The sequence below is a fragment of the Haliotis cracherodii genome, unplaced genomic scaffold (assembly GCF_022045235.1).
Source record: "Haliotis cracherodii isolate W230 unplaced genomic scaffold, xgHalCrac1.p SCAF_5, whole genome shotgun sequence".
NCBI classification, from domain to species: domain Eukaryota; kingdom Metazoa; phylum Mollusca; class Gastropoda; order Lepetellida; family Haliotidae; genus Haliotis; species Haliotis cracherodii.
Window position 1 is genome coordinate 53,356,227 of NW_027266308.1, and position 27,031 is coordinate 53,383,257.

The 27,031-nt window shown below is 41.4% G+C and overlaps 1 protein-coding gene across 3 annotated transcripts in view; it reads left to right on the top strand.

The window, feature by feature from the left end:
• Window positions 1-27,031, top strand: part of LOC139443171 (ectonucleoside triphosphate diphosphohydrolase 8-like) — a 43,484-nt gene that overhangs the window by 12,990 nt on the left and 3,463 nt on the right. For all 3 annotated transcript variants that reach the window (XM_071224131.1, XM_071224132.1, XM_071224130.1), the window contains exons 3-5: window positions 16,488-16,674; window positions 20,340-20,581; window positions 25,187-25,479. In XM_071224131.1, coding sequence (XP_071080232.1) covers window positions 16,488-16,674; window positions 20,340-20,581; window positions 25,187-25,479 — 722 coding nt within the window. The remainder of the gene's footprint in view (window positions 1-16,487; window positions 16,675-20,339; window positions 20,582-25,186; window positions 25,480-27,031) is intronic.

Below are 27,031 nucleotides of genomic sequence, written 5' to 3' on the forward strand. Positions count from 1 at the left end.
AATTGTGAAGTTACACCTTATACCCTGTCTAATTGTGAAGTTACACCTTATTCCCTGTCCAATTGTGAAGTTACACCTTATTCCCCGTTCAATCGCGAAGTTAATTTCTTATTCCCTGTCCAATCGCGAAGCTAACTCTTTATTCCAAGTTCATTCGTCAGGTTACCACCTTATTCCCCGCCCAGTAGCGAAGTTGACTCCTTATTCCCCGTTCCATCGTAAAGTTAACCCCCTATTCTCCATTCAATGGCAAAGTTAAGTCCTTATTTCCTATACAATCGTGAAGTTAGCTCCTAATACCCTTATTCTGAAGAAATAATTAGTTTGGTATTGACCAATGAGTCGTGAGTCAATATCAACTACAAAACCTATAGAGACCACAGTGAACACAGTGAACACAGGTCTTGGTGGATCATAAGTTTTTGTTCAAGGACGGACCACATCCAGAGTCACGTCAATCGTGAAGTATGCTCCTTATTCTGAAGAAATAATTAGCTTGATATTGATCAATGAGTCGCGAACCGTGAGTTGTGAGTCAATATCAACTACAAAACCTATAGAGACCACAGTGAACAAAGTGAACACTGGTCTTGGTGGATCATTAGATGTTGTTCAAGGACGGACCACATCCAGCGTCGCGTCAATCGTGAAGTTAGCTCCTTATTCCCTTGTTCTGAAGAAATAATTAGCTTGGTATTGATCAATGAGTCCCAAACCGTGAGTTATGAGTCAATATCAACTACAAAACCTATAGAGACCACAGTGAACACAGTGAACACTGGTCTTGGTGGATCATTAGATGTTGTTCAAGGACGGACCACATCCAGAGTCGCGTCAATCGTGAAGTTAAAACCATGTTTAATGTATACAGGTACAAATGTCACAGTGAGTAGTAATAAGATATCTGTGAGAGTTACTCAGTGTCTTTTCAATCTTTTCTCGAGAAGGAACGTTTTTCTAAGGGCGTCAAAGACTTTCAGGGAATTCTTGTGATGCACACTTCATTATGACAAGGTGGTTTATTTTATTGCTGTCAACTTGACGTGTTATTATTTATTTATTTAAGCAGTGGGTTGGTAGAGTGGGATTTTATTAACTTGATGTTAAACTGGAGACAAACTGAAGTCTTTTTCTCGCTTTTCGGTTTCATTATTCATGATTATCCTGTTGAATATTGAAGTAAAGTGTCCGTTGGACTAACCACAACATCCGCTGTACACTGTAACCTCCCTTGTCAGAACATCTACTCGTCGTTGTTGTCCGGATTAACAGATTTTCGAATTTACTAAGAAAGAAGAATACTGAATAGGAAGTAAGTGCTTGCTCTCGTTTATCACGGCGGAGCAATATCTGTGTAATGAGCAATACATTCTCCGCGAGGGAGTGTGTGTTCCTCGAAAACAAGAACTTATAATTATTATGTTTTCTAATTAATATTTTAATGCTGAGGACAAGGTAACATAAAGGCTCTTTTGGCCAACTGAAAATGTCAAAGCTTAGGGAAAGTTTAAATTATTGTCATAAAAGGAACTATTGTCCACAAGCATTACAAAAATGAGAGAAAATGGTTGATTTGGGGAATCTTCGAGAGTAAATCTAATTTAGTAAATCTGTCACGATGTTTGTACTGCATTTATTTACGTATCGTTCCAGAAATGCTAATGGCCAAATAGTAGGGGGCTTTTAAAATCGCGTCATGAGAACCATTATGACTAGTGTTGTACTGCATTTGGTGTTGATATAAGTTAAAAAAACCATTTTCCATAGTAATAAAAAAGCTCTGTTAAAAGTCCATTGTTCGATTCCGACTATATCATGAACATGTGTTCATCAAGCCATGCGCAGGTTTTGGAGATACCAATCTGATTCTCATTCATATTAAACTGCTAATAACTGATAACGAAATTTAAACGATTTTATCATGTTCTCGTTCCTTTGGGCCAAAAGAACCTCGTCCTTCCACTACGATCTCCCCATTTACCAACAGGGAAACACTGAGTAATTATTTTTGAATTTAAAAGTTTCACCAAAGATAGCCGTCCACCATTTACACACACTCGAGATTAATGGTTTGTTTTGAACGTAGTGTTTATTTTAAAAAAATGAACTGATGACTGAGCTGAATTCTATGTTGATAGAATATTTACACGAGGCATGTTGTATAGGCAGCGTTGCCTATATAAATCATTATTTACGTTGATTCCCAAGCACTTGACGGTTGAATCAGAACACGTATACACGCATTACATCAGCAGCCAACTGGCGCAAGCGAGTCTCCACTTTACACCAGCGTGCGTGTGGGTATTTATGTCTAGGGTTTCAATTCATTGCTTTGACAAGGTATGTTTGCTCATGGAATGGATTTCCAGTATTGACTCTCAATGGTAGAGTATACGTGAGCCATGCTGTGTGTTTATTATCACACTGTAAGTGCTGTACCATCAGCATGCCACACGCCAAGGCCATCTGTCCTGCCTATATAGTGCTCAGCCATGCGTCGCCCAGACCGCTGTACTACCACTTAATCCTTACCGAACCAAACATGAAACTGCAATCAGAAACAAGCGGTTGTGTCCGGTGTCTGTGTCTTGTCTGCACAACAGTCAGGCAATACTGACGAGCACCGTATAATACTTAATAAATAGAGTTGTTTTTTTGGTTTGTTGTTTTACGCCGCACTCAGCAATATCCCACCTATATGACGGCGGTCTGTAAATAATCAAGTCTAGACCTGATAATCCAGTGATTGTTATCATGAGCATCGATCTACGCAATTGGGATCGATGACATGCATTAACCAAGTCAGCGAGCCTGACCACCCGATCCCGTTAGTCGCCTCTTACGACAGGCATATTCGCCTTTTACGGCAAGCATGGGTTGCTGAAGACCAATTCAACCCAGATCTTCACGGCTCTAATCAATAGAGAATATATATGTATGATCATAGGCCAAAACCTCATCAATTTAACCCCACAAATGTGTTTGATTGGTAATTTAATGTCTACTGGAGTGAGTGGGTGAGTTGGGTTTAACGCCGCATTGAACAGTGTTCCAGTTATATCACGGTGTGTCATCTTGATAGGAAAGCCCGAAGTGATGCAAGTGATGCAGAATTCGAACTCACGATCATAGGTTTCTGGCGTGCCCAAGCGACGCAACTCTCTACAGCGAATTGGGCCACCCGTGGTACCATATCTGCTGGAGAGACCTGGCCTACAAAATAATCTGGAATATGTTGGTATGAGGTCTCTAATGTGCAGAAAAAGGAACCCCGAAACACTGTATTATGATTTGATAATCCAGTCTGATGATGTTTTTACGTAAATAGAAAATGTCAATACCTGAGAATAAGTAGTCTCGTTTATCCGATTAAACAGATTCCATTGGGCGTAAAAGGCAAACTAGCGGTAAAAGTTATATGAATGGATCACTGAAAACCAATGATGACACGAGGTGTCAGACAAATGGATCTGACGTTGTAAGACGTACATGGTCTTGTCAAGTGTACAGACGGGGAAAGACAGCGTGCACCACGGAGCGTCATAGATTATCAATATACATCTAGTAAACCAGAAACTATATCATGTAAAAGTTTGCTTCCTTTTACAATAGTTCATAAAAAAAACTGTTTCTGTAAAGTTTGTTTCATTTTTGGATTAGTTCGTATGATAACATGATTAGAGCATTTAATGACGAGAGATTTTGTTAGATCAAACATATTTTTAGATCCGCATGTGAAAATTTGTTTCATGATACTACCGTGGATCCACCAACGCTTACATACAGTCTGACACTTACGTTAAGAAAAGTATAGGCATGATCATGAAACGATTAAGTGTCTGGGAGTCGACGCGTTTAAGTGCACACATTCATTGAGGCTTAATGCTGAGCATGCCAACGCACCGATGGTCGGGGATAAGCTACCACTTGAGCCTAAATACAGTAAACTACGGTTATAACGAACTCAAAGGTACCACTGATTTTAGTTCGATATAACCGTAGTTCTTTATAAGCATAAATAAAAAATTGGCCGAGACTAAAAATATGTTCGTAATATCCGTCAGTTCGTTATAACCGTGTTCGTTATAAACGTAGTTTACTGTAGTTGCCACTCTAGCAGGTGACCGCGACAGTGACCATCTATCGTGGCACGATCGTGCTGCCTGCAACCAGTCATCTAATGACTCTCATGACCACACGGCAGTGTCCCTGGCGTACAGCGAGAACTGCCGCAAGTCATACTGTCTAATGTCCCTGCATTGCCACATCATTGGGGGATGTTTCCTACTTGTAACGCCTGAAGACCCGTAATGTTGAATAACATGCGAAAGAGGAAACGACTTCAGTCTGTGGGTGTATATGTGTTTCGAATCGTTGAGAAAGAAGTCTGACATTGACTTTTCGCAGGATGTTTTGGCGGTGTAGGAAAGGGAAGGGCGGCGCAGGGAATGGAACAGGTGCATTACACAAGCAGAATGAAGGGGAGGGGTAGGAAGGAGGGGGTGGGGTAGTTCTTCTCTTCCCTCATTCCGATGTTCATTGAGGGAAAATCTTTATATACCTAAGGCATAATTCGTATTCTTGAATAGCACCATTCTAAGTGAATTAACCCCAGATATAATTCGCCATGCTTGTGATGTCCATCCATGGTACGACCCAAAATATGTAGAGGGCGTCGTGATAATTATGAAACATTTTGCAGTAGGTCCGTACACAGCCTCAGACGTATCCGGGCCACCATACTTGATATTGTCTTTTTTTTAATAAATCCAATGAAATTTATGAGACTGTCCAACACATTGTCAGTGGATGCCCAGCTTTGGCACAAACACAGTATCTTAAGCGACATGATTGAGTGGCTCGATCATTTTATTACCGTCTTCGCCATGCTGTGGTTTTGGCACAGAGGTCCATCCATGGTACGACCCGGAATGTGTAAAGGGCGTCATGGAAAATGATAAATACAAAATTCTTTCGAATAGGCCCGCTTACAACCTCAGACGTTTCCAGGCCACCACACCTGATATTGTCTTTTTTAATAAATCCAATGAAATAATTTATATCATCAAATACTCTGTCCCTTTTGACACTAATGTGATTGAAAAAGAATCAGGAAAATCATGGTAAATATGCGGACCTCACTTACGAAATGACACTCTAACATCCCAAGTTCCAAGTTGTCGAACTCCCCATTGTTCTCCGTGCCTTAGTTTTGGTACCTCCCAATATGTTGCCTGACATTGGGAGAGTACCCGGGTTTGCTGCCAGGAATACAGCCCTTCTGACAATCTGGGTAATGCAGAAGGCTGCTCTGTTGGGGAGTCTTCACATTCTCCAAAAAAGTTCTCGGTGGGTTTGACTAGGCAGCGCTTTCTGCGACAGGTCCCATTCGCTGGCTGGACTGCTTGTGGTGGCAAGGGCACTGAGCTCACAGTGAGTCTAACCAGCCTAATCTGTAAAATATAATGATGGTAATAGTAGTGATGGTAATAATACTGATAATCATAAAGGAATGTCAGAAATTCTACGGACGCGGTTCCACTCTTGTTAACTTGTGCAAGGAGAACGGTTGCTTCCTGTTGTCTTTACTGGTGTCTCCTATTCCAGATTAAAACAACAAAGTGTTCAGTGTATATAGCAATATTAGTTGTATTTGATTAAGATAAGGTTTATCTTGGTGTATTTTCCTCCTCTGTTATGCCTTCTGATATGGGGTACGATGTCTTTGAGGACTTAACTTGAACTTCTTAATAATTCACACTTTTGGATGACATTTGGAGAAAACGTAGTGTCTTCTGCACTGTAACCACGTGGGGATTCTGGGTCAGAAAAGGCTCCCGTTCCTCAATCTTGTCGTATTGTTACAATATGGGACATTGTTGATTGTATGTGATCCTTGATGTTCCTCTCCTTTTACTCACTAAGTAACAAAGGACACGCTAAAGGACAAAATGGCTTCTGCAAAACTTATCGTCGTGTGATCTTAATACGTATATGTACCTACATTTCCCTACATCGATAAGTATTCGAAGTCTACAACCTCCAGTTACCAACCGGTTAAAGACGGAGAGTGGGAGTCAAGCTGTCTCGTACAAATGGAGGCCGTTTTGTAAGGAAAGTGTGTCCTGTGTCACGTGATTAGCAACAGTTAGAATCACGGGAGATCTCGCGTATCGGAACATGGACTATCGAGACGTGGCTTGTTACTCATGCAGTCTGCCACGGGTTTGTCTTGCCAAGAAGCGATTTAACAAGCCGACGTGATATTGCTAGACGATTGTTGGCTGCGGCATTAAACATCATTCACTCACTCATCTTGAAAACCTAGCCGAGAAGACTACGTGATGTCAAGATGACACCAACAGTGCTAACGGACAATCATTATTACACGTGTGCTTCCTTGTTATATACGTGTGCTTCCTAGCTTTGATAACAACTTTGATAAAAAAACAACCCAGATATTTATTTTAAGAACCACTGTTCCTACACGAGCCTCTGCTAAATTAGAACAGGGAGGTATGAGCGACAAATATGAGGTAAAGTGGTTACAAACAGCTGGCTGTTCAAGTTCTCGCTCTACATGTGTGTGCCGAATTTACACCGACAACAGAATGTGTGTTAATATTACCCTTAATGAATACAATTACACGCCATTGATGCTGGCTGTTGCAGGAAGGTGGGTAGAGATCATTGCTATTCCTGTGTTTGTAGTGCCACCGTATTGCACAGGGAAGGGCATCCATTGCATGGAAGTGAGTTAACTATTTCTAGGATTGAGAAGTGTTTACCAGCCTTTAACTGATTTAGTGAGTTCATTGATTTGCTTTGTTTGTTATCTGAAGTAATCTCGACGGCATACTTTGCCTGTATGGAATATGCAGGGGCGGTAATTTGTGGTATTGGGGGCTTTCTGGGGTATCGATCAGTGACATGGATATGCTTTGAGCAAAAGCAATGTGTTATCCTCATAACTGACACGCATTGTCTAGTTCGTTTGTGATTAGAATTACCAAATACACACTGGGTGGTGAATAGTATATTTAAGGTTGATCTTGTAATGTAAGTTCCATTGTACTTTGGGTTGTATTTTAATCATATAACAATACAATAGGATGAAAGCTTTCATTCACTCAGGTTTACGCCGGTCTACCCACCGACTTGGGGTTCACACATATGACGAGCGGATCTTGGAAACTAAGGGACACAACTCATGCTGAGTGTCTCTCACCACCGGATTTGTACATTTTGAATAGTTGCCCTTTGCACAATGTGATGGGTTTCATTGAACAATCGATACCATCATAAGCGACAGGATTGGGTGGTATCCCTGCGATATGGACTGTATCCCTGTGATATAGGCGGTATTCCTGTGATATAGGCGGTATTCCTGTGATATAGGCGGTATTCCTGTGATATATGCGGTATCCCTGTGATATATGCGGTATTCCTGTGATATAGGCGGTATTCCTGTGATATAGGCGGTATTCCTGTGATATAGGAGGTATTCCTGTGATATGGACGGTATCCCTGTGATAAAGGTGGTATTCCTGTGATATAGGCGGTATTCCTGTGATATATGCGGTATCCCTGTGATATAGGCGGTATTCCTGTGATATATTTGCGGTATCCCTGTGATATATGCGGTATTCCTGTGATATAGGCGGTATTCCTGTGATATAGGCGGTATTCCTGTGATATATGCGGTATCCCTGTGATATATGCGGTATTCCTGTGATATATGCGGTATTCCTGTGATATAGGCGGTATTCCTGTGATATAGGAGGTATTCCTGTGATATGGACGGTATCCCTGTGATAAAGGTGGTATTCCTGTGATATAGGCGGTATTCCTGTGATATATGCGGTATCCCTGTGATATATGCGGTATCCCTGTGATAAAGGCGGTATTCCTGTGATATATGCGGTATTCCTGTGATATCGTCCGTATTCTTGTTGTAATTAATGTGTCGATATCACCGTGTTATAAGCCATGATATTACATCACCATGTCATATTGTCGGTATCCATGGATACAGACGGTATTATTGTGATACAGACTGTATCTCTATCATATTGTCGGTATCCCTGTGATATTGGCGGTGCCCCTCTTGTACAGTCGATATCCCTCTGACATTGAGCGGTATACCTATGAAACAGGCGGTATCCATGAGGTATCCATGTGTGCCCCTCTTTATAGGTTTATCCTTATGACACCACGGGTATACTTGGAAAACATCATGCTATTAATAGAAAACATGAAAACAAATGAGTTATGAAAGGACTTGGATGAGAGTGTATTTAACTGAGTTACCTGTTTGTACTTGGCAGTTAAAGATTGCGTCACGCTGGTTCCGTTATGAGATGGTAACCGAGTTCATGGAAACTCAGCAAGACCATCTAGTGGCTGCTGCACACCGTATACGCAGTATGGAAGAGTAAACGAGACACAATTTAAAATGATCTCAATTTATCTTTAGTCGCCGTTATTGTAAGGTTATCAAGTCTCATCGGACATAGCCTTTATACATAAACTGGTACCGCTGTTGGACAGTGCGGCCACCTGGGTTTATAAAAACAGACATATCAGTTTGCGGGAGCCCAGTCTGGTTCAATCAGCGATAAGATGTCTACTCTATCCCGGGCGTGTCATAAACCATCGAATCATCAGATTATTGGCTGCTGATGGCGTTGGAGTTTTCTAAACGTAGCGAAAATACAAATCCGTTGTTCTATGTGTAAAGTCAACACATTGCATTCAGACGTTAATGTGTTGTCAATGCGGTCATTGTACTTGGCGCTGGTTTCCATGTGTGCCGAACATTAAGCTTTACTACCGACCAAAGTCAATCTTGGATAATTCTATAATTTGTGCGGTAATGTCGCTGGTAGATCTAGACTCATTGGCATCATTCATGAAAGTAAAGCATTATTGAAGAGGTTTTCACAATGCTTTCATCTTGTTTACACAACTGATGTACATGCTGGTGTGGATGTTGAACTCAAGGTCATAAATGTTTTACTGTTAGGTTTTACGTTAGGCATCTGTTTTAATGGGGTTAACTCAACACAGCGTTTAGGAATAGCCAGACTGGTTGCGTCAGTTCTAGCGGTGTGCCTCAACCGCAGTGCTAAACTTTAAGAGTGAGTGAATGACCATGTTTTTACGACGCCTTTGGCAAACTTCCAGCAATACCACCGCATAACATCGAAAATGGACTTTACACATTGTATCTACATGGAGAATCGAACCCGGACGCTTTAACCACTAGACCACCTTACCAGGGGTGGAGGGGGGCGGGGTGATTAATCGTTTCATTTACGAAAACAAACTTTTAAAAGAAACTGTATCTTTGTCTCGCACAAGTATAATGGCATGTATTTGTACGAAATAGATGATTTATTATGAGATTTAAAAAAAAAAAACCCAACCTAACTGTCAATTACTACAATAAAAATGTTTGTCTTTGTCGCGGAAGATGATCGGAGGGAGAACATTACATGGGGATGAGTAAACGCTGAAAAGATGTAAACAATGTCGGAAAAGAAACTTTATTTTTGCCTCACACATAACAAATGTGTACATACGAAATACGTAAATAATTATGAGGATATATTTTTAAAACAACCCTAATTATAAGCTATTACACTAAAACCGTTTATTTATGTTGTGGACAATGATAGGTCTGTCACGGGGACAGGCAGGGATAATTGACCCTGTTTCCGTGTAGGACAGCATGAATAATTGACGTGTCAGACTACAGGGTTAAACATACAGAATGGTTTGCATTTGGGAGGTAACTCTTGTAGCGAAGTATGTTCATGGTTATGTAAGAAATACACACTAACAACGTTGTGGGTTTAAGTTTCCACTTATCTCGTTCATCATGAAAAATAATTGCAACAATGTAATTATTACTTGTCAACGGCAAAATTCACTTGCCATTTCCAATTTGAAATACGACACCCGTGTGTTTTGAGCAGACGATCATTCCACCATATTGCCAAAGAAACTTGCAACAAAAAATTATGGTAAGAGGTATTTTGTCTAATTTTCTCCAAGGATGCGATAGTTTTCTTCCCTACAATGGTGTTCATTGTCTGCCGTAGATTTAATAGCTCTGTCGGGTTTTTTCCAGCTAGAACTAGACTAGAACTGGCAATTCTTTTTATGGACGGATAGCACGCGAATCTGGTCATGCAGGGTATTTAGGGTATATCAGCTTCCTGATACAGTGTCATATCGTGAGAGGACGTTTAACTTCTTTGATGGGCATTTAGAAGTTGGAGTACTAAGTACGGATGGGATTTATGAATGAACAACTTCTTTATTACAATTAATGCGACGTTTCGGTGTAGGTTCTAACGCCGTTATCAAGCAAGTGATGTTGAGGCAGAAAAAAAGTATTTTATCCAATCAAAATGCCAAGCAGTCGTTATGTCAGATCATCCTTTGTTCACTGTCAACGATGGTAACATTTTTGCAACTTTTGTTACACTAAACATGTTTGTGTTACCCAGCCACAATGATCGAAGGGAGCAAACTCGATGATAGGAGTAATTGTCCGATAGATGTAAACAAATGTATAAAAGAGACCATATCTTTTTGTCACACATGTATAATATTTGTAATAAGAAATGCAGATATCATTTTGGAATATGTTATGGAATATATGCATGTCTGCACTGGTCTAGTTCATTATAAAATAATATTAAAACAATGTAACTATTATTTTATAAATATTAATTATGAAAACATACCAATACCTTTACCACTGTAGATAAACCATTCTTTTATGCCATTCCGTTCAGCCATTGCGCCACTGCCATAATTGTTCGTTCAACTCAAGACAATGCAACATGTTGCAGACACATAATGAGCCAACAGGCCGAACAAAAGAGTGTTATACCATTCCATTCAGTTAGAGTGAGTGAGTTAAAATGTTAAGTCACATCGGCAATATTTCAGCCATATCGTGACTTTCAAAGGTTATATTTATATAATAAATACATAATATAAAAACCTGTCAACACCATTGACAGAAGTGTAAACAGTTAGAAGTGTAAACAGTTATCATGTATGGTTGTTTCAACTTAATACATCTTGTTTATTGAAAACACATTAAAAATGTTTAGAAGTCATTGTTATGAGAACATATTATAAGTTTTGTTTTCATGATACGTTTGATTTCTATTTTTCTATTACATAAAAATATGTATTTAATCCCAGATGTGTCATGTTCTCATTCCTGATTCTGAAGGTACCACATGCAAATTAGGATTTGTTTCACACGAGTGACATTTGTACGCTTTATGACAGTGTAGGTATTGCATCAATAGGCAGGAATGCTACACAATTATTCGCGCCGTGTTGATCCTCTGGATCAAAGTTGTCTTGTTGAACAATGTGATTCGGTATTATTCAGAATGTAACGGTTCAGTACATAGTTGACATTATCTAGCCATGGTTGCGCTGAAGGAGAATCCATTTGATTTGTTTTTTGTGGTGGTGGGAGGGGGAGAACAATCTATTTGTTTCCTTTGCTATTTCCATCAAACAATATTTACTGACTACAATCAAACAATCTATTCATTTTCACTATTACTTTCATTATTATCACTGCCAAAGAATATTCATTTTTGGCCTATTACTGAAGAATCTATTCATTTAAACAATCGTCCCATCCACCTCATAGAAATCAAATGGATGCTCCCTTATGCTCAAGGTTGATGTTAGTTTGGTATGGAAAGAAGGTGAATGCAGAGAACTACTCGTCGTGATCAAGTAGATGTTTCAAGGCATTGACACATCAACGTTAAATTGTAATCTACCAAATGAGAAAAAGACCTCAACTGGGGGAAGGCTTCCCTCATCTAAGTGCATGAGACCCTGAAATATTAATCAATAATGTTCTTAAGATATACAACATTTTAACGAGCGTGATATATTTCTACAAGTGAGTTCATTTCCTGTATTGGCCCATCGACCTAGATCTTCGTTGGCCTTTGACCTCTGGTATCACCATCATTAAAAACAAAGAAAAGACTTGGTCAGTTTGAATCATCGCTGTCAGCATTATCTGAAATTAACAAACGCGTATTTTCTGAGGGCGTTAATTACGAATAACGGTTGTGCAATACCACATCGCTCCATTAACATTATGATAAATGTGTGTTTCAAGTTGTCAAAGTTTATCTATTTTTAAAACAAGAAACAAAACAAAAATATTAAATGATAAAGATTTTCTGCTTTGACACGATTGTTGGCGATATGTTGCAGCGTCATGTTCGAAATGTTCATTTGTGTTTCAACTATCGGAATGGCATAAAATCCCCGCCATCGTCTCTGTGTTCTGATATTGCGCCCAATTCGACACTTTTGATGTTGACCTTTGACATTAATCACTTACAAACACACATCCATTCCTATACTATTACGCACTATAGGCCTTTGTAACAGCCATGAATTACAGATCTTTGAATCTCCGTTCACTACTGACCTGATTCATAATAAATAGGAATATTTCAGTGACTGTCCAAATAAACGCAACAAAACCCTTTCTAAAGCCATAAGAAGTCTCTACTAAGAGCAGAGTCGATTGTACGATTCCGACTGTACACAGTGACATATACTGAGGGAAACAAATAAGGGAACACCACATCATCACATTGTTCCTTTATCTATATGAGATTTTCACCCACAATGCAGTACAAAGCTTGTGAAGTAACCTGAAAAAGAATTAAGGAACTCTTGTACGTTCATATGTTCCCTAATTTGTTTCCTTTAGTATATTAACACACCGGCACCCAAATGTTTATCACTGTTGTAAAAGCTATTCAAAGAAATATACCCGCATTAATTGACCTTGACTTTCAAGATCAAATAACACAATACAATCCTTGACCTTAAGTGACGTTGTCGAACCTGACTATAATTCAATATTACGGACTGGAAATTGCCTTACTATCCAGGGACTATGACCCGACATGACTATGTGCCACAAATCAGTCAAATATAGCCCCATCCTTCAGGTCATGTACACCTACTTAAGTACATTTCCGATCAGGCTACATCATTTTGTTAACAAACCATTAGTGGGCGACCTCGACAGTTACCTTGACATTTGACAACTGAATAGAATCAAGTATATTCTCATGAATATTTCGATTGTTTTTGCCGTGTTTTGTGGTGAGACTTCCGGTCTTCCATTCATGGATGGAATATCTAAATATACAACGTCAACGCCAGGAAATAACCAGTCTTGATTATACGCCGAAACAGATTCCATTGGGCGTAATAGGCAAAATAGTAGTGAAAATTATGTGAGTGAAAAGGGTCTCAAGTTAGGGACAATTGTGGTATCATATACGTTAAAGCGTTCGCCCGGATGGAATTCCCACGGGGGTACAATATGTGAATTCCATTATTGGTGTCCTATGCCGTGGCAGTGATGGAGCGACTTATTGTCATATGTCATGGAAGTTCTTAGGAGGATATAGTATCTCATCCAAACATGTTGACAGGGAAAAGTATTGGTACAATTTATCCAATCATATGTCCTGAAATGTCCCCAGGGTCCGCCTGTGCAAAGCGCTCTTTTTACTCCCATACTCACAACATAGACTTACAATAGTAGGCTTTAGATCGCTTAGTGTAAATATAAAACGTCAAGGCCAGAGCTTAACAAGTCTCGATTATCTGCCGAAACAGATTCCATTTGGGGTAAAATCTAAAATAGCAGTGGAAAGTATATGAATGGATCACTTAAAATCAGTGATGACACCAGGTGTTAGCGAGAACGGTATGCATATCCTGCACTCCAGGTAGTAGCTGCCACTCACACAAGTACATCAACTAGATAGCGGGTCCTTGAGTGTACGGCCTACCGACCACTGGGCAGAGGTCACTTTCAGACGAACACATACAACAGCTGATGATGATGATCTGTAGATCAGTAGATCTGATGATACTCTCACGTATCTGTTGCATCACCGACATGATCACATTCAGTTGAGGAAGTAAAACCGCCAAGATGACTGAACTTGACATGTGTAAGTGGTGTTCTTTCTCCTCAGTGTTTGTGTTGAAAACATCCCTCTGTACAATCCGTCAGTGGTAGGTAATGCAATAGCGACATTCAGACGTAACAATGACTGAGATGTGACAGATGAGTATACGTTTTGGTCTACAGGTGCCCTGTTAGTTATGAATCGCTGTATTAGTCGGGAACGCTATAGGCAGCTCGCGTTACACATTCTGCAGTACTATAAATATCCGTCGTATGTTTCCATCTCTGAAGCTGCACATGTAGGAGTCTCGTATTCCATAGCTTATGCCTGCCAGGACATCGTATGCATCTTGTTTTCAAGAGCGGTTCAAAGCATCTGTATTTGATGATCACACTATATACGGTTCTTCTGAGGAGCGAACAGCCAGTCATTCCTTAGCATATGTACGACACAGCTTGACATGTATAGAGAGGTTGTAGGAATTCCCTTGTGATAAGCACTGGTAGGAAACATTTTGTGATAAGTGCTATCGGGCTACTTCCAACTCCCTGGGAATTCTCTAACATGGATAAGTGAAAAAAACATTAAATAGAAAGTTTGTGAGAAATTAAATAGTAATCTGTTCATAATTATGACTGACTTAGATAGGGTGCCATCCCATTTCTGCATGTACTCTGCAACGTAAATGTTGCCTTCTCTTGGACCAAGTGTCATGGCATAGTCAGCTTCCGGTAGACGTGTGTCATGGGTTCGAATCCCATATACAAATGAATCATACGTCTTGGTATATACAATATGCCTGTGCTTGTTGGTTTCATTAGAGTAGTTAACATCAACAATATCTGCCCCTTCCAAATCAGTATTTGTTTGATTCAAGACATTCTTCCTCGGGACGGACAGCTCATCATCATAGATGGTAGGGATGGGCGTAGTCTCTGTTCTTGACCTCTCTTGAACACGTCTACGTCATGCATGTGGGGTAAGGAGTTCATGGTTGTGTGTGGTGGGTCCAACTTTCAGCAGCAGGCCATCGGAGGTCTGGGTTGTTCCTTTGCAGAGTTGAACCGTGCATCTCCAATATGTTGTGTCATCTTTCTGTTTGTTAACCTTGAACTTATGGCCAGCATGGTAACCAAATCTACCTCCGCGTATATTCGGGAAATATCTGACAGCAACAAGTGCATTCAACATTCTGACATTGATATGACTATGACTGCTAACATACATACACTCTGTTTGATTTGTTAATCCTCACTTCTCATTTGAATGGAGAAGGAAATACAAAATATTCATCCCGCTCATAGAGTTGGGGCACTGGTGTTGTCCTGACTAAAAACGATTTCATATGATAGGGTTATCTTCTGTTTACAACTTAGGCTGCTGAAACTGTGAAGAGCAGATTAATTAGCATTTCCTTGGTTAGCTATTTATCCCCTATAGAGCCTCATGTGGCCTCTTCCGCTGTGTCGATACACGTCAGTGAACTCCATCTTCCCGAGGCAAGAGAGTGAACTGACTTTAAAAGTCCAGTTTCCACCCTTGCCGAACTAGGCTGGAATTACTGGGCTAGGTCGTAGCTCAATCAGTGGCTATTACGAGTTATGTCCCTTCTATGCCTCTCCTATGGACCAATCAGATTCCACCTCTCGTATCACTTGCATTTGCTTAAACAAAACGGCGTCGCCCAGTCAAGACGATCTGATCGATGATCAAGATATATATATTGTAATAAAACGGGTCTTACATCGCGAAGTGCATCAAATCACGTGAGCACCTTGATTAAAAACATGAAAAGATTTAGAAAATATCTTTTGACAACGAGTTAGCGGTACACATGTTTTGCAAATCCTGCAATCGACCTAAATCTGCATGACAGCTTACGAACCGGATTTCGATTTCGGTGCGCGATTTTGATTGGACTATGCATACACTCTTTAGTCCAGCCAAAATGTAACCCGATAATACCAGCCTAGTTCGGCAAGGGTGGAAACTGGACTTTTATAGTCAGTTAACTCTCTTGCCTCGGGAAGATGGTGAACTCATACTCTAGATCATCTGGGATCAGATTTACTCATGCGTTTATAGATCATCTAGGAATAGTTTTGTTTAGAAATTAGATTATTTGGGCCTTAACCATATATTTTTCCACAAAGTAGGATCATAGATATGCATGGATGAACGGATAGACAGATGCACTTTAAACTTGTTCCCTACAGAATGTTACTTGCTTCCTACTGAATGTTACTTGCTTGATACTGAGCAACAGGCAACGACATACAACTTTGGTAGTCTACACTCACTTTCACTGGAATTCACTGAAACACATGCATTATATGTTACAAGCCAATATCTATAGTGGGTGAGTGGGCGGGGGAGACCCCAGAAATAGAACCCAGAAATAGAACCCGGGTCTCCGCGAACCACCGCTTTAATCTCCTGGCCAGTGAGCTTGAAATATATTGAATAATTTGTATATTTCAGGTGCCCGGATTTTAGACGGCCACATTGCCCTTGGCTTATTAAACCGGATTAGGAATGTTTTATCAAATACGACATTAAACCCATTCCGGTTTAGAGGTAGAAATGTCCGGATATTGTCTGGCGAAGAGGAAGGCGTGTTTGCCTGGATATCGCTCAACGCTGTCAACGGATTCTTCGACTCAGTCAAGTGAGTATAAATGTCTTCCTCTGTGGTTATCATCCTTGGTTTGTCAGCATCATGTCCGTGCTCGCTGAGTACATCAAAGTCACGTTGTGCTTTCGTATACTCCCCATGGAGCTGAGAATGAAAATGGAGTCCACACTGATCCATCTCTGTGCGCACTGAACATATGATAACCAGCATAGAAAAGGGCCAAATAAAAATGGATTGTTGTTGTGTCGTTAACAAGGATTGTTAGTATCCAACAATTTTATTTCTTCATCAATAAGTGGACATGTCGTGATATATAAACACAATTTACTCACGCTTTTTAGTGCTGTAGTGTTAGAGGGCTGATTTCTGAAATATACTACTCAAAAGAAACGCATAGGTAATTTTTAAAATATATTTATAAGTTGGTTTGTTGTTGTTTAACGCCGCACTCAGCAATAACCATGCTATATGGCGGCGGTCTGTAAATAATCAAGTCTAGACCAGACAATCCAGCGATTGACATCGTGAGCATCGATCCACGCAATTGGGAAACGATGACATGCATTAACCAAGTCCGCGAGCCTGACCACCCGATCGCGTTTGTCGCCTCTTACGACAAGCATAGTCACCTTATACGGCAAGCGTGGGTTGCTGAAGACCTATTCTCTACCCGGATCTATACAGGTCATATATTTACACGTATAAACATAGGAGTTTTATGACAATTAGGAACAAAACACTATTACACATGTTGAGATCACTGCCGATGTTGAGACAACAAATGACACATAAAGAAAGGTCAAGGTCAAAGACTGTCAGTAGCGGTCATGACCACTACACAAGTGTATGCTTGTCCGGCATCGTCTTCCCATAGACTGAATCAGATTGTGGATTACAGGTTTTGGAATGTTCTGACACACATCCCGAAAAGCCAAAGGCAAAGCCGGTAAAGTCTGCGGCTTGGGATGGCGTCGCACACGTCGATCCAATTCGTCTTATAAATCGGTTCAGTTGGGTTGATATCTGGTGATCTTGATGGCCGAGGAAGAACCTGAATGTTGTTCTGGGGCAGGAAACCTGTGGTTAATCTTGCGGTATGGGATCGAGCATTGTCATGCTGGTAAATGACGTTTTGACGGTTCATGAATGGAATGACGTGAGGTCTGATTTCATCACAGTAACGCCGCGCTGTGAGATTGCCTTGCACCTGGATGAGATCCGTTCTCCCACTGTACGAGATGCCCGCCCATACCATAAAACTCACACCACCAAATCTGTCAACTTCCTGCACGCAGTTCTGAGCATACCGTTCATGGCGGCGTCGGTAAACTCGTGGTCTTCCGTCAGGACGTCTGTGTAGAAACTGTGACTAATCACTGAAAACGACGGTTCTCCATCTCTGTAATGGGCAGTTGAGATTGCTTAAACACCACTGTCTGCGTAGTTGGCGCAGTTCGGCGCAAAACGTTCATGTCGACGTCGGTATACACGTTGTCTTCCATCCCGTCGTTTAAGAAGAAAAGGTGACTCATCGCTTAACGAAACGCGTCGCCAGTTCCTGAGATTGCATGCCTGTACTCTGTTGCACCACCGGATAAGTTGTTGACGGTGTAGACGTCGCAAGACAGGTCCAACTTTTGGTCGTCTCGCTCGAATTCCCACTTCCCTCAGACGATATCTGATGGTTTGGTCGGAAATTCTTCGCATACCAGGCACTTGTCCTGCAGTGTCCGTTGCTGTAACAAATCGATTCCGAAGGTGATGCAACCAGATGTACCGATCCTGAGCAGGGGTGGTCACTCTTGGTCTTCCAATTCTGGGATCATCTTGAGTCGAATTAGTGCGGGTATATCGATCCCATAGTCGAGATCCCATGGTGCTTTGGTGAACGTTGAAGTGTCTTGCAACGGCAGACTGGGACTCCCCTGCTTCCATTTCGGTCAGCTGCAGTTAATCTTGGCATTTTTCTTGGCATCTCTGTAATGGACAGTGGAGATGGCCTAAACACCACTGTCTGCGTAGTTGGCGCGGATGCGGTCTCCTTGGGCAGCGCTGGTCTCCTTGGACGTATACCAGCGTCACGCAGACGGTTCCTGGCGGTTTGATCGGAGATTCTCCGGAGTCCAGGTACTGCGGATGTGGTTCAGATAGCTGTTGCAAATCTGTTCCGTAAATGTCGTAGACGGATGAACGGGTCCTGTGCGGGTATGGTGACACGTGGTCTTCCAGAACGAGGCCGATCACGTGTTGTTCCATGTTGTTGAAATCTGTGCCAAAGCCTCCCTATCCCGATCGCGACTCGCCAGCCTCTAAACGCTCAGACGTTTACCACTTCGGTGAAACCCACGAGCACGGGTATGGTGCTGACAAACCTAGAAACATAATTGGGGCGAACCGGGATTCGACCCCACAATCATAGGTTTCTGGCGTCCCCAAGGGACGCGACTCTACACAGCGAATCGCGGCGCCTTAGACGACTGGGCCACCCGTGCCCCCTCTCCTCTAAGCATTCCCTGAATGTTTTGAAAGAATGGATCAAGTAATTAGTCTTGAACCCAAATACCAGTCTTTCTCGTGAAATCAGCAACACAGCCGTCTTTCCGTAACAGTACATGTAACCCTGACCGATGGTGTATTCCGCCGTATTACGGTAGAGCTATAACATATAACATTAAACTGTTGTTCTTTTACTGGTGTAAACGGTCTTCAAGATCTATGGTAAACATGCAATAGGGGATCAAGGCATGCGTAAACATTGCGAGGCAGACTCTTGCCACTCTTTCAACATGAGGAGCTTGTTATCAGAAAACATTTGAATTCTATCTCACATTTAAGACGATTATGTGTTCATTTTCAGAAACATGTTTAATGGAGATGAGATTAGTACATACGTCTCCATGGTAACATATCACTTGATGTAGCACCTAATTGCGATATGTCTTTTAGTGATTAATGCCCTATCAGAAAATATTATCATTTTGAACATTTCTACTGAAACATCAATGTTATCTATATTGCCTCACTTACGTGCGGTTCTCGGTCCATCTCACAGAATCATTGATATCACAACACAGCATACATCGTTTATTAAAATACATAAACATATTCTGTGTGTTTTAAAATAAATAAACACATTCGGTGTATTTTGAACACCACCTTGGATACGAACCGTTTTACATTGAACCGTCTAATGTAAAACATATGACAGTGTAAATTAATGTTAATCCAATCACTGAATTGTCTGGCTAGACTCGATTACTCGCAGACCGCCGTCAAGTAGCTGGAATGTGGCTAAATGCGATGTTTAAACAACAAACAAAAAACGTACTCATCTACAACCACTTCCCAAAACCAATGACCAAACAGTGAAATAATGAGTCCTGCGCCTTTATATTTATATATATCGGCTTTTAGTAATATATATCTTACCCATTACAAATATTATCGAATGTATATATATATATATAATGGATATATATATTACTAAATGACAAGGCAAGTCTAGATCAAATTAAACCAAGTATAGTTTCCTAGGTTCCACTTATGAATACAGCATAGGATGAAAGGTTCTTTTGAAAAAAGAAAAATATTGCAATTATTTTAATTAAATTACAATTGTATTTCAAGAAATGCTTTCTTCGACTAAATGTTAGTCTATGAAATATTGTCACGTCGCTACATTCATGTTGTGTTCGCAGACCAATGAACGAGTCTCTGGGATTGCTGGAGATGGGCGGGGGCTCCACTCAGATTGCCTTCATCCCATCCACCCCTCTGTATGCAGGGGAGTTCCAGATCTTCCTCGGGGGACGCCGGTTTGACCTGTACGCACACAGCTACCTATTTTACGGAGCCAACTATATTAAGGAACGGGTGAAGAACATTCTAAAGGCGTCCAGTCCGGAGTCTCAACAGATTGACCATCCATGCAGGCTTATAGGTCAGTCAGAGACGCCGGCGACTTGCGGATCAACAGTGACTGGGGAATACAGTATATGTCAATTATCTGACTGATACCTATTTAAGGCTACACGGTACAGGGGACACACGAGTGATTATAACCCGTTGGTGTACATGTTACTAAATATTTAGGTTAGTGGGAGAGTTACGGGAGTCTGAGAGTCACGGTTGTCCGAGAGTTACGGTTGTCCGAGAGTTACGGGTGTCCGAGAGTTGCGGATGTCCGAGAGTAACGGATGTCGGAGAGTTACGGGAGTAGGGAGAGTGACGGGAGTCTCAGAGTCACAGGTGTCCGAGAGTTACGGTTGTCCGTGAGTTACGGATGTCGGAGAGTTACGGGAGTCGGAGAGTCACGGGAGTCGGAGAGTCACGGTTGTCCGAGAGTTACGGTTGTCCGAGAGTTACGGGTGTCCGAGAGTTACGGATGTCCGAGAGTTACGGATGTCGGAGAGTTACGGGAGTAGGGAGAGTGACGGGAGTCTCAGAGTCACAGGTGTCCGAGAGTTACGGTTGTCCGTGATTTACGGATGTCCGTGAGTTACGGATGTCCGAGAGTTACGGATGTCCGAGAGTTACGGATGTCGGAGAGTTACGGATGTCCGAGAGTTACGGATGTCCGAGTGTTACGGGAGTCGGAGAGTTACGGATGTCCGAGAGTTACGGTTGTCCGAGAGTTACGGATGTCGGGGAGTTACGGGAGTCGGAGAGTCACGGTTGTCCGAAAGTGACGGAAGTCGGAGAGTTACGGGTGTATGAGAATTATTGTTGTATGAGAGTAACGGGAGTCTGAGAGTTACGGGTGTATGAGAATTACGGTTGTATGAGCGTTACGGGAGTCTGAGAGTCACGGGTGTCCGAGAGTTACAGGTGTCCGGGTGTTACGGATGTCGGAGAGTCACGGATGTCGGAGAGTTACGGGAGTCTAAGAGTTATGGAAATCGAAGAGTTACGGGTTTATGAGACTTACGGATATTCGAGACTTACGGATGGCGGAGAGTTACGGCTGTCCGAGAGTTACGGAAATCGGAGAGTTACGGGTTATGAGAATTACACTTGTCCGAGAATTACGGGAGTCTGAGAGTTACGGGCCTCTGAGAGTTACGGAAATCGGAGAGTTACGAGTTATGAGAATTACAGATGTCCGAGAATTACGGATGTCGGAGAGTTATGGTTGTCCGAGAGTTACGGAAATCGGAGAGTTACGGGTTATGAGAATTACATTTTTATGAGAATTACGGGAGTCCGAGAGTTACGGGTGTCCGAGAGTTACGGAAGTCGGAGAGTTACGGGTGTCTGAGAGTTACGGATGTCCGAGAGTTACGGGTGTCGGACGAGAAGCACATGCGAGTGAGTCAGTAAACAGTGAGCAATTATTCAGCTAAAACAAATTGAGTGCACATATCAATTCTTGGCAAGGGAAACCATGGTTGATGGCAAGATCAATAATAACGCATAGGTACGATGGAACACAATACTCCAAGTCACACTGAGCACACGGGCCTAGCTGTAGCAGGCTCTGACAAGCCGGGGGTCCTGGGGCTGCTCTGACCCGGAATTCCCAGAGGGCCAGAAAAGAGTTGATGTGAGAAACCCACAAACGTGCAGGTGAAAACCTTGAGTAGATACCAGCCCGCCAGAGACTTACCAGGGAACATAGTTTGATGGTGACTGCATACCAAGGCTTTATAAGAAAAAAAGCGTCAGAACAATTTCCATAATCATAAGAAATCACTGCCAAGAGCAGAGTCCATTGTGCGATTCCGACTGCATCGTAAGCATAATCATGAGCATGATCATCAAATATCCCATGTTTTTTCAGATGAACAATTGAGTTGCCTTCGCATGTGTTTGTGACGGGTACCACGGTGGGGCAGGATACGCCCACCTTTTCGCGAACACCTGGTAGCATTACCGTTTGATAGTGATTCATAAACACGTGCTCATGATATAGTCGGAATTGTACAATCGACTCTGCTTTATGCAGAGATTTCTATTGGATATGGAAAGGGTTTTGTCGCTATATTTATTAGAAGAAATGCAATTTGCGGCTTAAATCTTCACCATCTGTGTACACATACAGAGGATGTGTGTCTGAGTGTCCGGCTCATCCTTGACGAGATTAATGAGGTACGGCCGCTGACAGCTTCATTCATCTTATCATCAGCTAATATTGTGATATATGAAGGAAATACTTATCAAAACAATCTTATCTTGTTTTGGGGGGACGCATTTCAACATCCTGTAGGTTTTTCCCCTGCGTTCTGGTGGAACGGAAATCCTCGTGGCTAGAATCAGCTTCACACAAAAAAACAATGTTCGATGTATTAAAGGGGGGCTCCATGGTATGGTTGAGTATTACCTTTTGATACAATTTAAGTTTAGCAGAAGCGGGTTCCTAATTGCTTGAATCAAACTTGCTATAACTGCCAGATGGTTCAAACCTTGTCCCGCTTTAAATATGACACGGCTCTAGTTAATGGCAGTTCCAGTTATTTGAGATCCTGCTCATACACATATTGAGGTATATCGATGGAGTTAGTCCTGCACCATGACCGTGGAATATATTTATTTTATGAAAAAAATAATCTAGAAACGCATACAAAAGCAAGTCTAGCCAGCTCAAGCTAGCTCTATACCACATCAGCATAGGGAATCTTTTTTTAATTTTTAGAGTCAAGAAGGATATTGTGTAATATAAGATTTCAGAGACTAAATGATAGTCTACGATGGAGTTAATGATAACCGAACTTACATCTAGACAATGCAGCTTCACACACGGTACTGATTACAACGTCGACACCAATAACTGTTATGGGCACCACACGTGGAGCATTAGTCCTGCACCATGACCGTGGAATATATTTATTTTATGAAAAATAATAATCTAGAAACGCATACAAAAGCAAGTCTAGCCAGCTCAAGCCAGCTCTATTCCTCAGCAAAGGGAATTTCTTTTTGTTTTAGAGTCAAGAAGGATATTATGTAATATAAGATTTCAGAGACTAAATGTTAGTCTAGTGGAGCATTGTCCCTCGTTAATAATTCATATACCTCATCACCCTGTAAAGCATTCAGATAGGATGCAAAATAATAAAACAGAATATAGACCGTTTCTTTCATCCTTTTCTTTGGCCTCGAAGCGTTGGTTGCCACGTAAGTGTATCAAGTTTGTATACTTATATAAATCATCGCCATCCGACCTCCAACCAAACACACGTGTCTTGTGGTTTCGCGAAGGGGTTTTCAATTCCTGGAGAATTTCAAAGTTCATGTTCATGTGTTATGAGTTCCATCAAATGTCAGGCCAGGCGAAGTGTTGACTTTAGATCTTGGTGATTTGTGACTTGCTCCCTGTTAACCCTCCCAAGGCTATCAAAACACACACATAGTTATATTCCGCTCGCGGTACAAGCTCTTCACATGGTTTTGAAATTATCCGTTTGTTCAGAAAGCCTGTATGTTCGGTTTATATGGAGGTTAAAAGGTCACAACTTTAGGCACAAGTCTTTGAAGGTATACAAATTGTTAGGAGTGATCAAGAAACGCGATGTGAAACCATACATACTGTTGAAGCTGAAGGATTACATCAGTAGACAATGTACCTTTTGTGATGCCTTTTCACCTCGCTTTGGCCCAAGGTGAATTTGTTAACCTGTTTTTTTTCCAGAATTTATGTTCGCTCATAAATTAACCAAGACACTGACTGAAAATACATTCAGTGACCGGAGATGACTCAATATATGATTGGCTTTCTCGATCTACTGACTGTAGGAATTCCCAGCGAAATACACAACGGTAACCGTTCATCTGCCTGAACGTTCCTTGCTAATAAACAGGGGAAAATAAGGGTTACATTCTAGTTAAAGGGGTCATTAATAACCACGACTCGAACAGGATCTGCTACACACAAACAACTTGCAACGAGCGATGGATGCTTTATTGACTACAAAATGTATACGTACACTCGAAAATTCCCTTTGATTCATTACTACTTGTCATTAAATTTCCATTAGAGAGTTCTGTCCTGCCTTTATTTCTAATTTCTCATCAATGATATATTATCAGTCGGGATATATCTGGTTAACCACTGATGGGGAGGTCATGTACTGTCACTGTCCCCTGTGCGACTTATATTACAGCTGGTGTGCTCTGTTTGCTTTGTTATGTCAGTGGTACAGTAAACTACGTTTATAACGAACACGCTTATACCGAATTGACGGATAATACGAACTGTTTTGGGGTCCTGTCCATTTGCTGTATATAGGATACATATGTGCTTATAAAGAACTACGGTTATAACGAACTAAAATTAGTGGTCCCATTTAGTTCGTTATAACCGTAGTTTACTGTATATTAATGTACTACACTCAACACTGACCCACGTCTCTTATATAAATATATCTACATTTTGGGCCATAATATAATAATTCATAAAGTAAACCTTACGTTAAAATATTGTTTCATGTTATCACTAGGATCATTACCATGCGTCTTAATAAGGTGTTGGTCGTGTTTTACGCTTTTTTTATAACATGACATCGGAGAATGTACATAATGCATCACTTGTGTGTGACTCTGATTCCAGGTGATGATGAAAATGGGACCACTGATTCTGGACAGCCATTAAAGTTTCAAGGAACAAGTGAGCCGAGTAAATGTTTACAAGTATTACGTCAGCTGGTGTCGAAGGCCCCGGATGACCGGTGTTTCCCGAAGCCGTGTGCTATAGGCTCCGTGTACCAGCCCAGTATAGGCAGTATGTCCTTCTACGCTACCCAGGGATTCGTCTACACCCCCAAGACAATGGGGTCTTTAGATGCCGACAAACACCTGAATATTACTCATCTAAAAGCAGCGTCTATTGTCTACTGTGAGAAGGTAATTCACGTACACGACACTACGTACATGTGACGGAGAATCAAGTCAAAATAAACCTCGAGCTTTATTTAATCTACAACAGTTAACCCTCGTTAGTCCAGACCACGTTAATCTGGAAATCCCGACATCCAGGCAATCACTGTTTGAAAAGGCTACATACACTGCCGGACAAAAGAACGTATACACTGAAAAATTGGATTTGACCCAAAAATTGCATACGTTGACAAAACGTTATTTGGTTTAAACAGTCGCCGAAACACTTCAAACATAAGGTACAAAACGCAACCATGATACCCGTAACAAAAGCATCGCCATCAAATAACCATTTCTGGTTTGTTATATGTTAGCCACTATAAAACATGGGTGTATACTTTATTTTGCCCGGCAGTTTCTCTAAAATAGAATATGTCTCTTTTCCCATAACCCGTTAATCCGGACGATTTTAACGGAAACGGTAGCTTCCGGATTAACGGGAATTTATTTATGTGGATTATATAGTAGTGTGGGTTAATGTGTCTAGTCGGAAAGTGTTCGTCAATACTTAAACCATCGTCCGTGAATACATACGGCAGCTTTGCGGTGCAGTCTGTATTTTAACCAACGAATCAAGCGAGTGCTTAGACCAATGCGCCCTCTGTTTACAGCGCATAAACGCAAATGTTTCTCACCTGACATCATGTCCAGCATGTTTTACATGCAATGGTGGGGTTCGTACAAAGTTCATGCAGGGAGAGGCGCTGGGGTAGCCTAGTGGTTAAAGTGTTCGCCCGTCCCGCCGAGGTCCCTAGTTTAATTCACCAAATGGATACAATTTGTGATAAACATTTCTGGTGTCCCCCGTCGTGATATTATTGGAATATTGCTTAAAGGGGCGTAAAACCATACTCACTCACACATTCATGCATGTAGTGTTCATTTGACTGCCGTTTCATTACCTGGATAAGATTAGGCACACTACCACTACACCGCAAATGGCCGTGTGGTTTTTCTGGTTGTAATGGAGCATAGTGTATACAAGACCCTGAGGTATTGACGATGGTGCCTCCAGCACCTACAAGCGAAGTGATCAGTTTGATCAGGTTGTGACTTGGCTGACTGTGTGTCATCATACCCCGACGGCGTTGTAGGCTGCTCACAATGTCAATCACTGGTTCATCACGCCTTGTTTTACGTGACATATTGCTGATCGAGTTTATCTTGTATATGTTTTTTTCTAGTTCCATCGAAACTAATTGAATAACACTGAGTATCCGATAATATCCACTGCTCCCAGTGATCTTCTCATTGTAATACCACCTTTTGCTTAAGGGTACCAGTATTGCGTGGATCGATGCTCATGATATCAATCGCTGGATTGTCTGGTCCAGACTCGATTAGTTACAGGCCGCCATCATATAGCTGGAATATTGCTGAGTGTGGCGTAAAACATCAAACCAAACCAAACCAAAACCAAACCAGTCAGCTAGTAGATGTTGATTCAGGGTCCCTGACTCTTTACAACAAATTCCAGATGGCTTCTGTGGTCATGGACTTGAGTTTTGCACTCACGTGA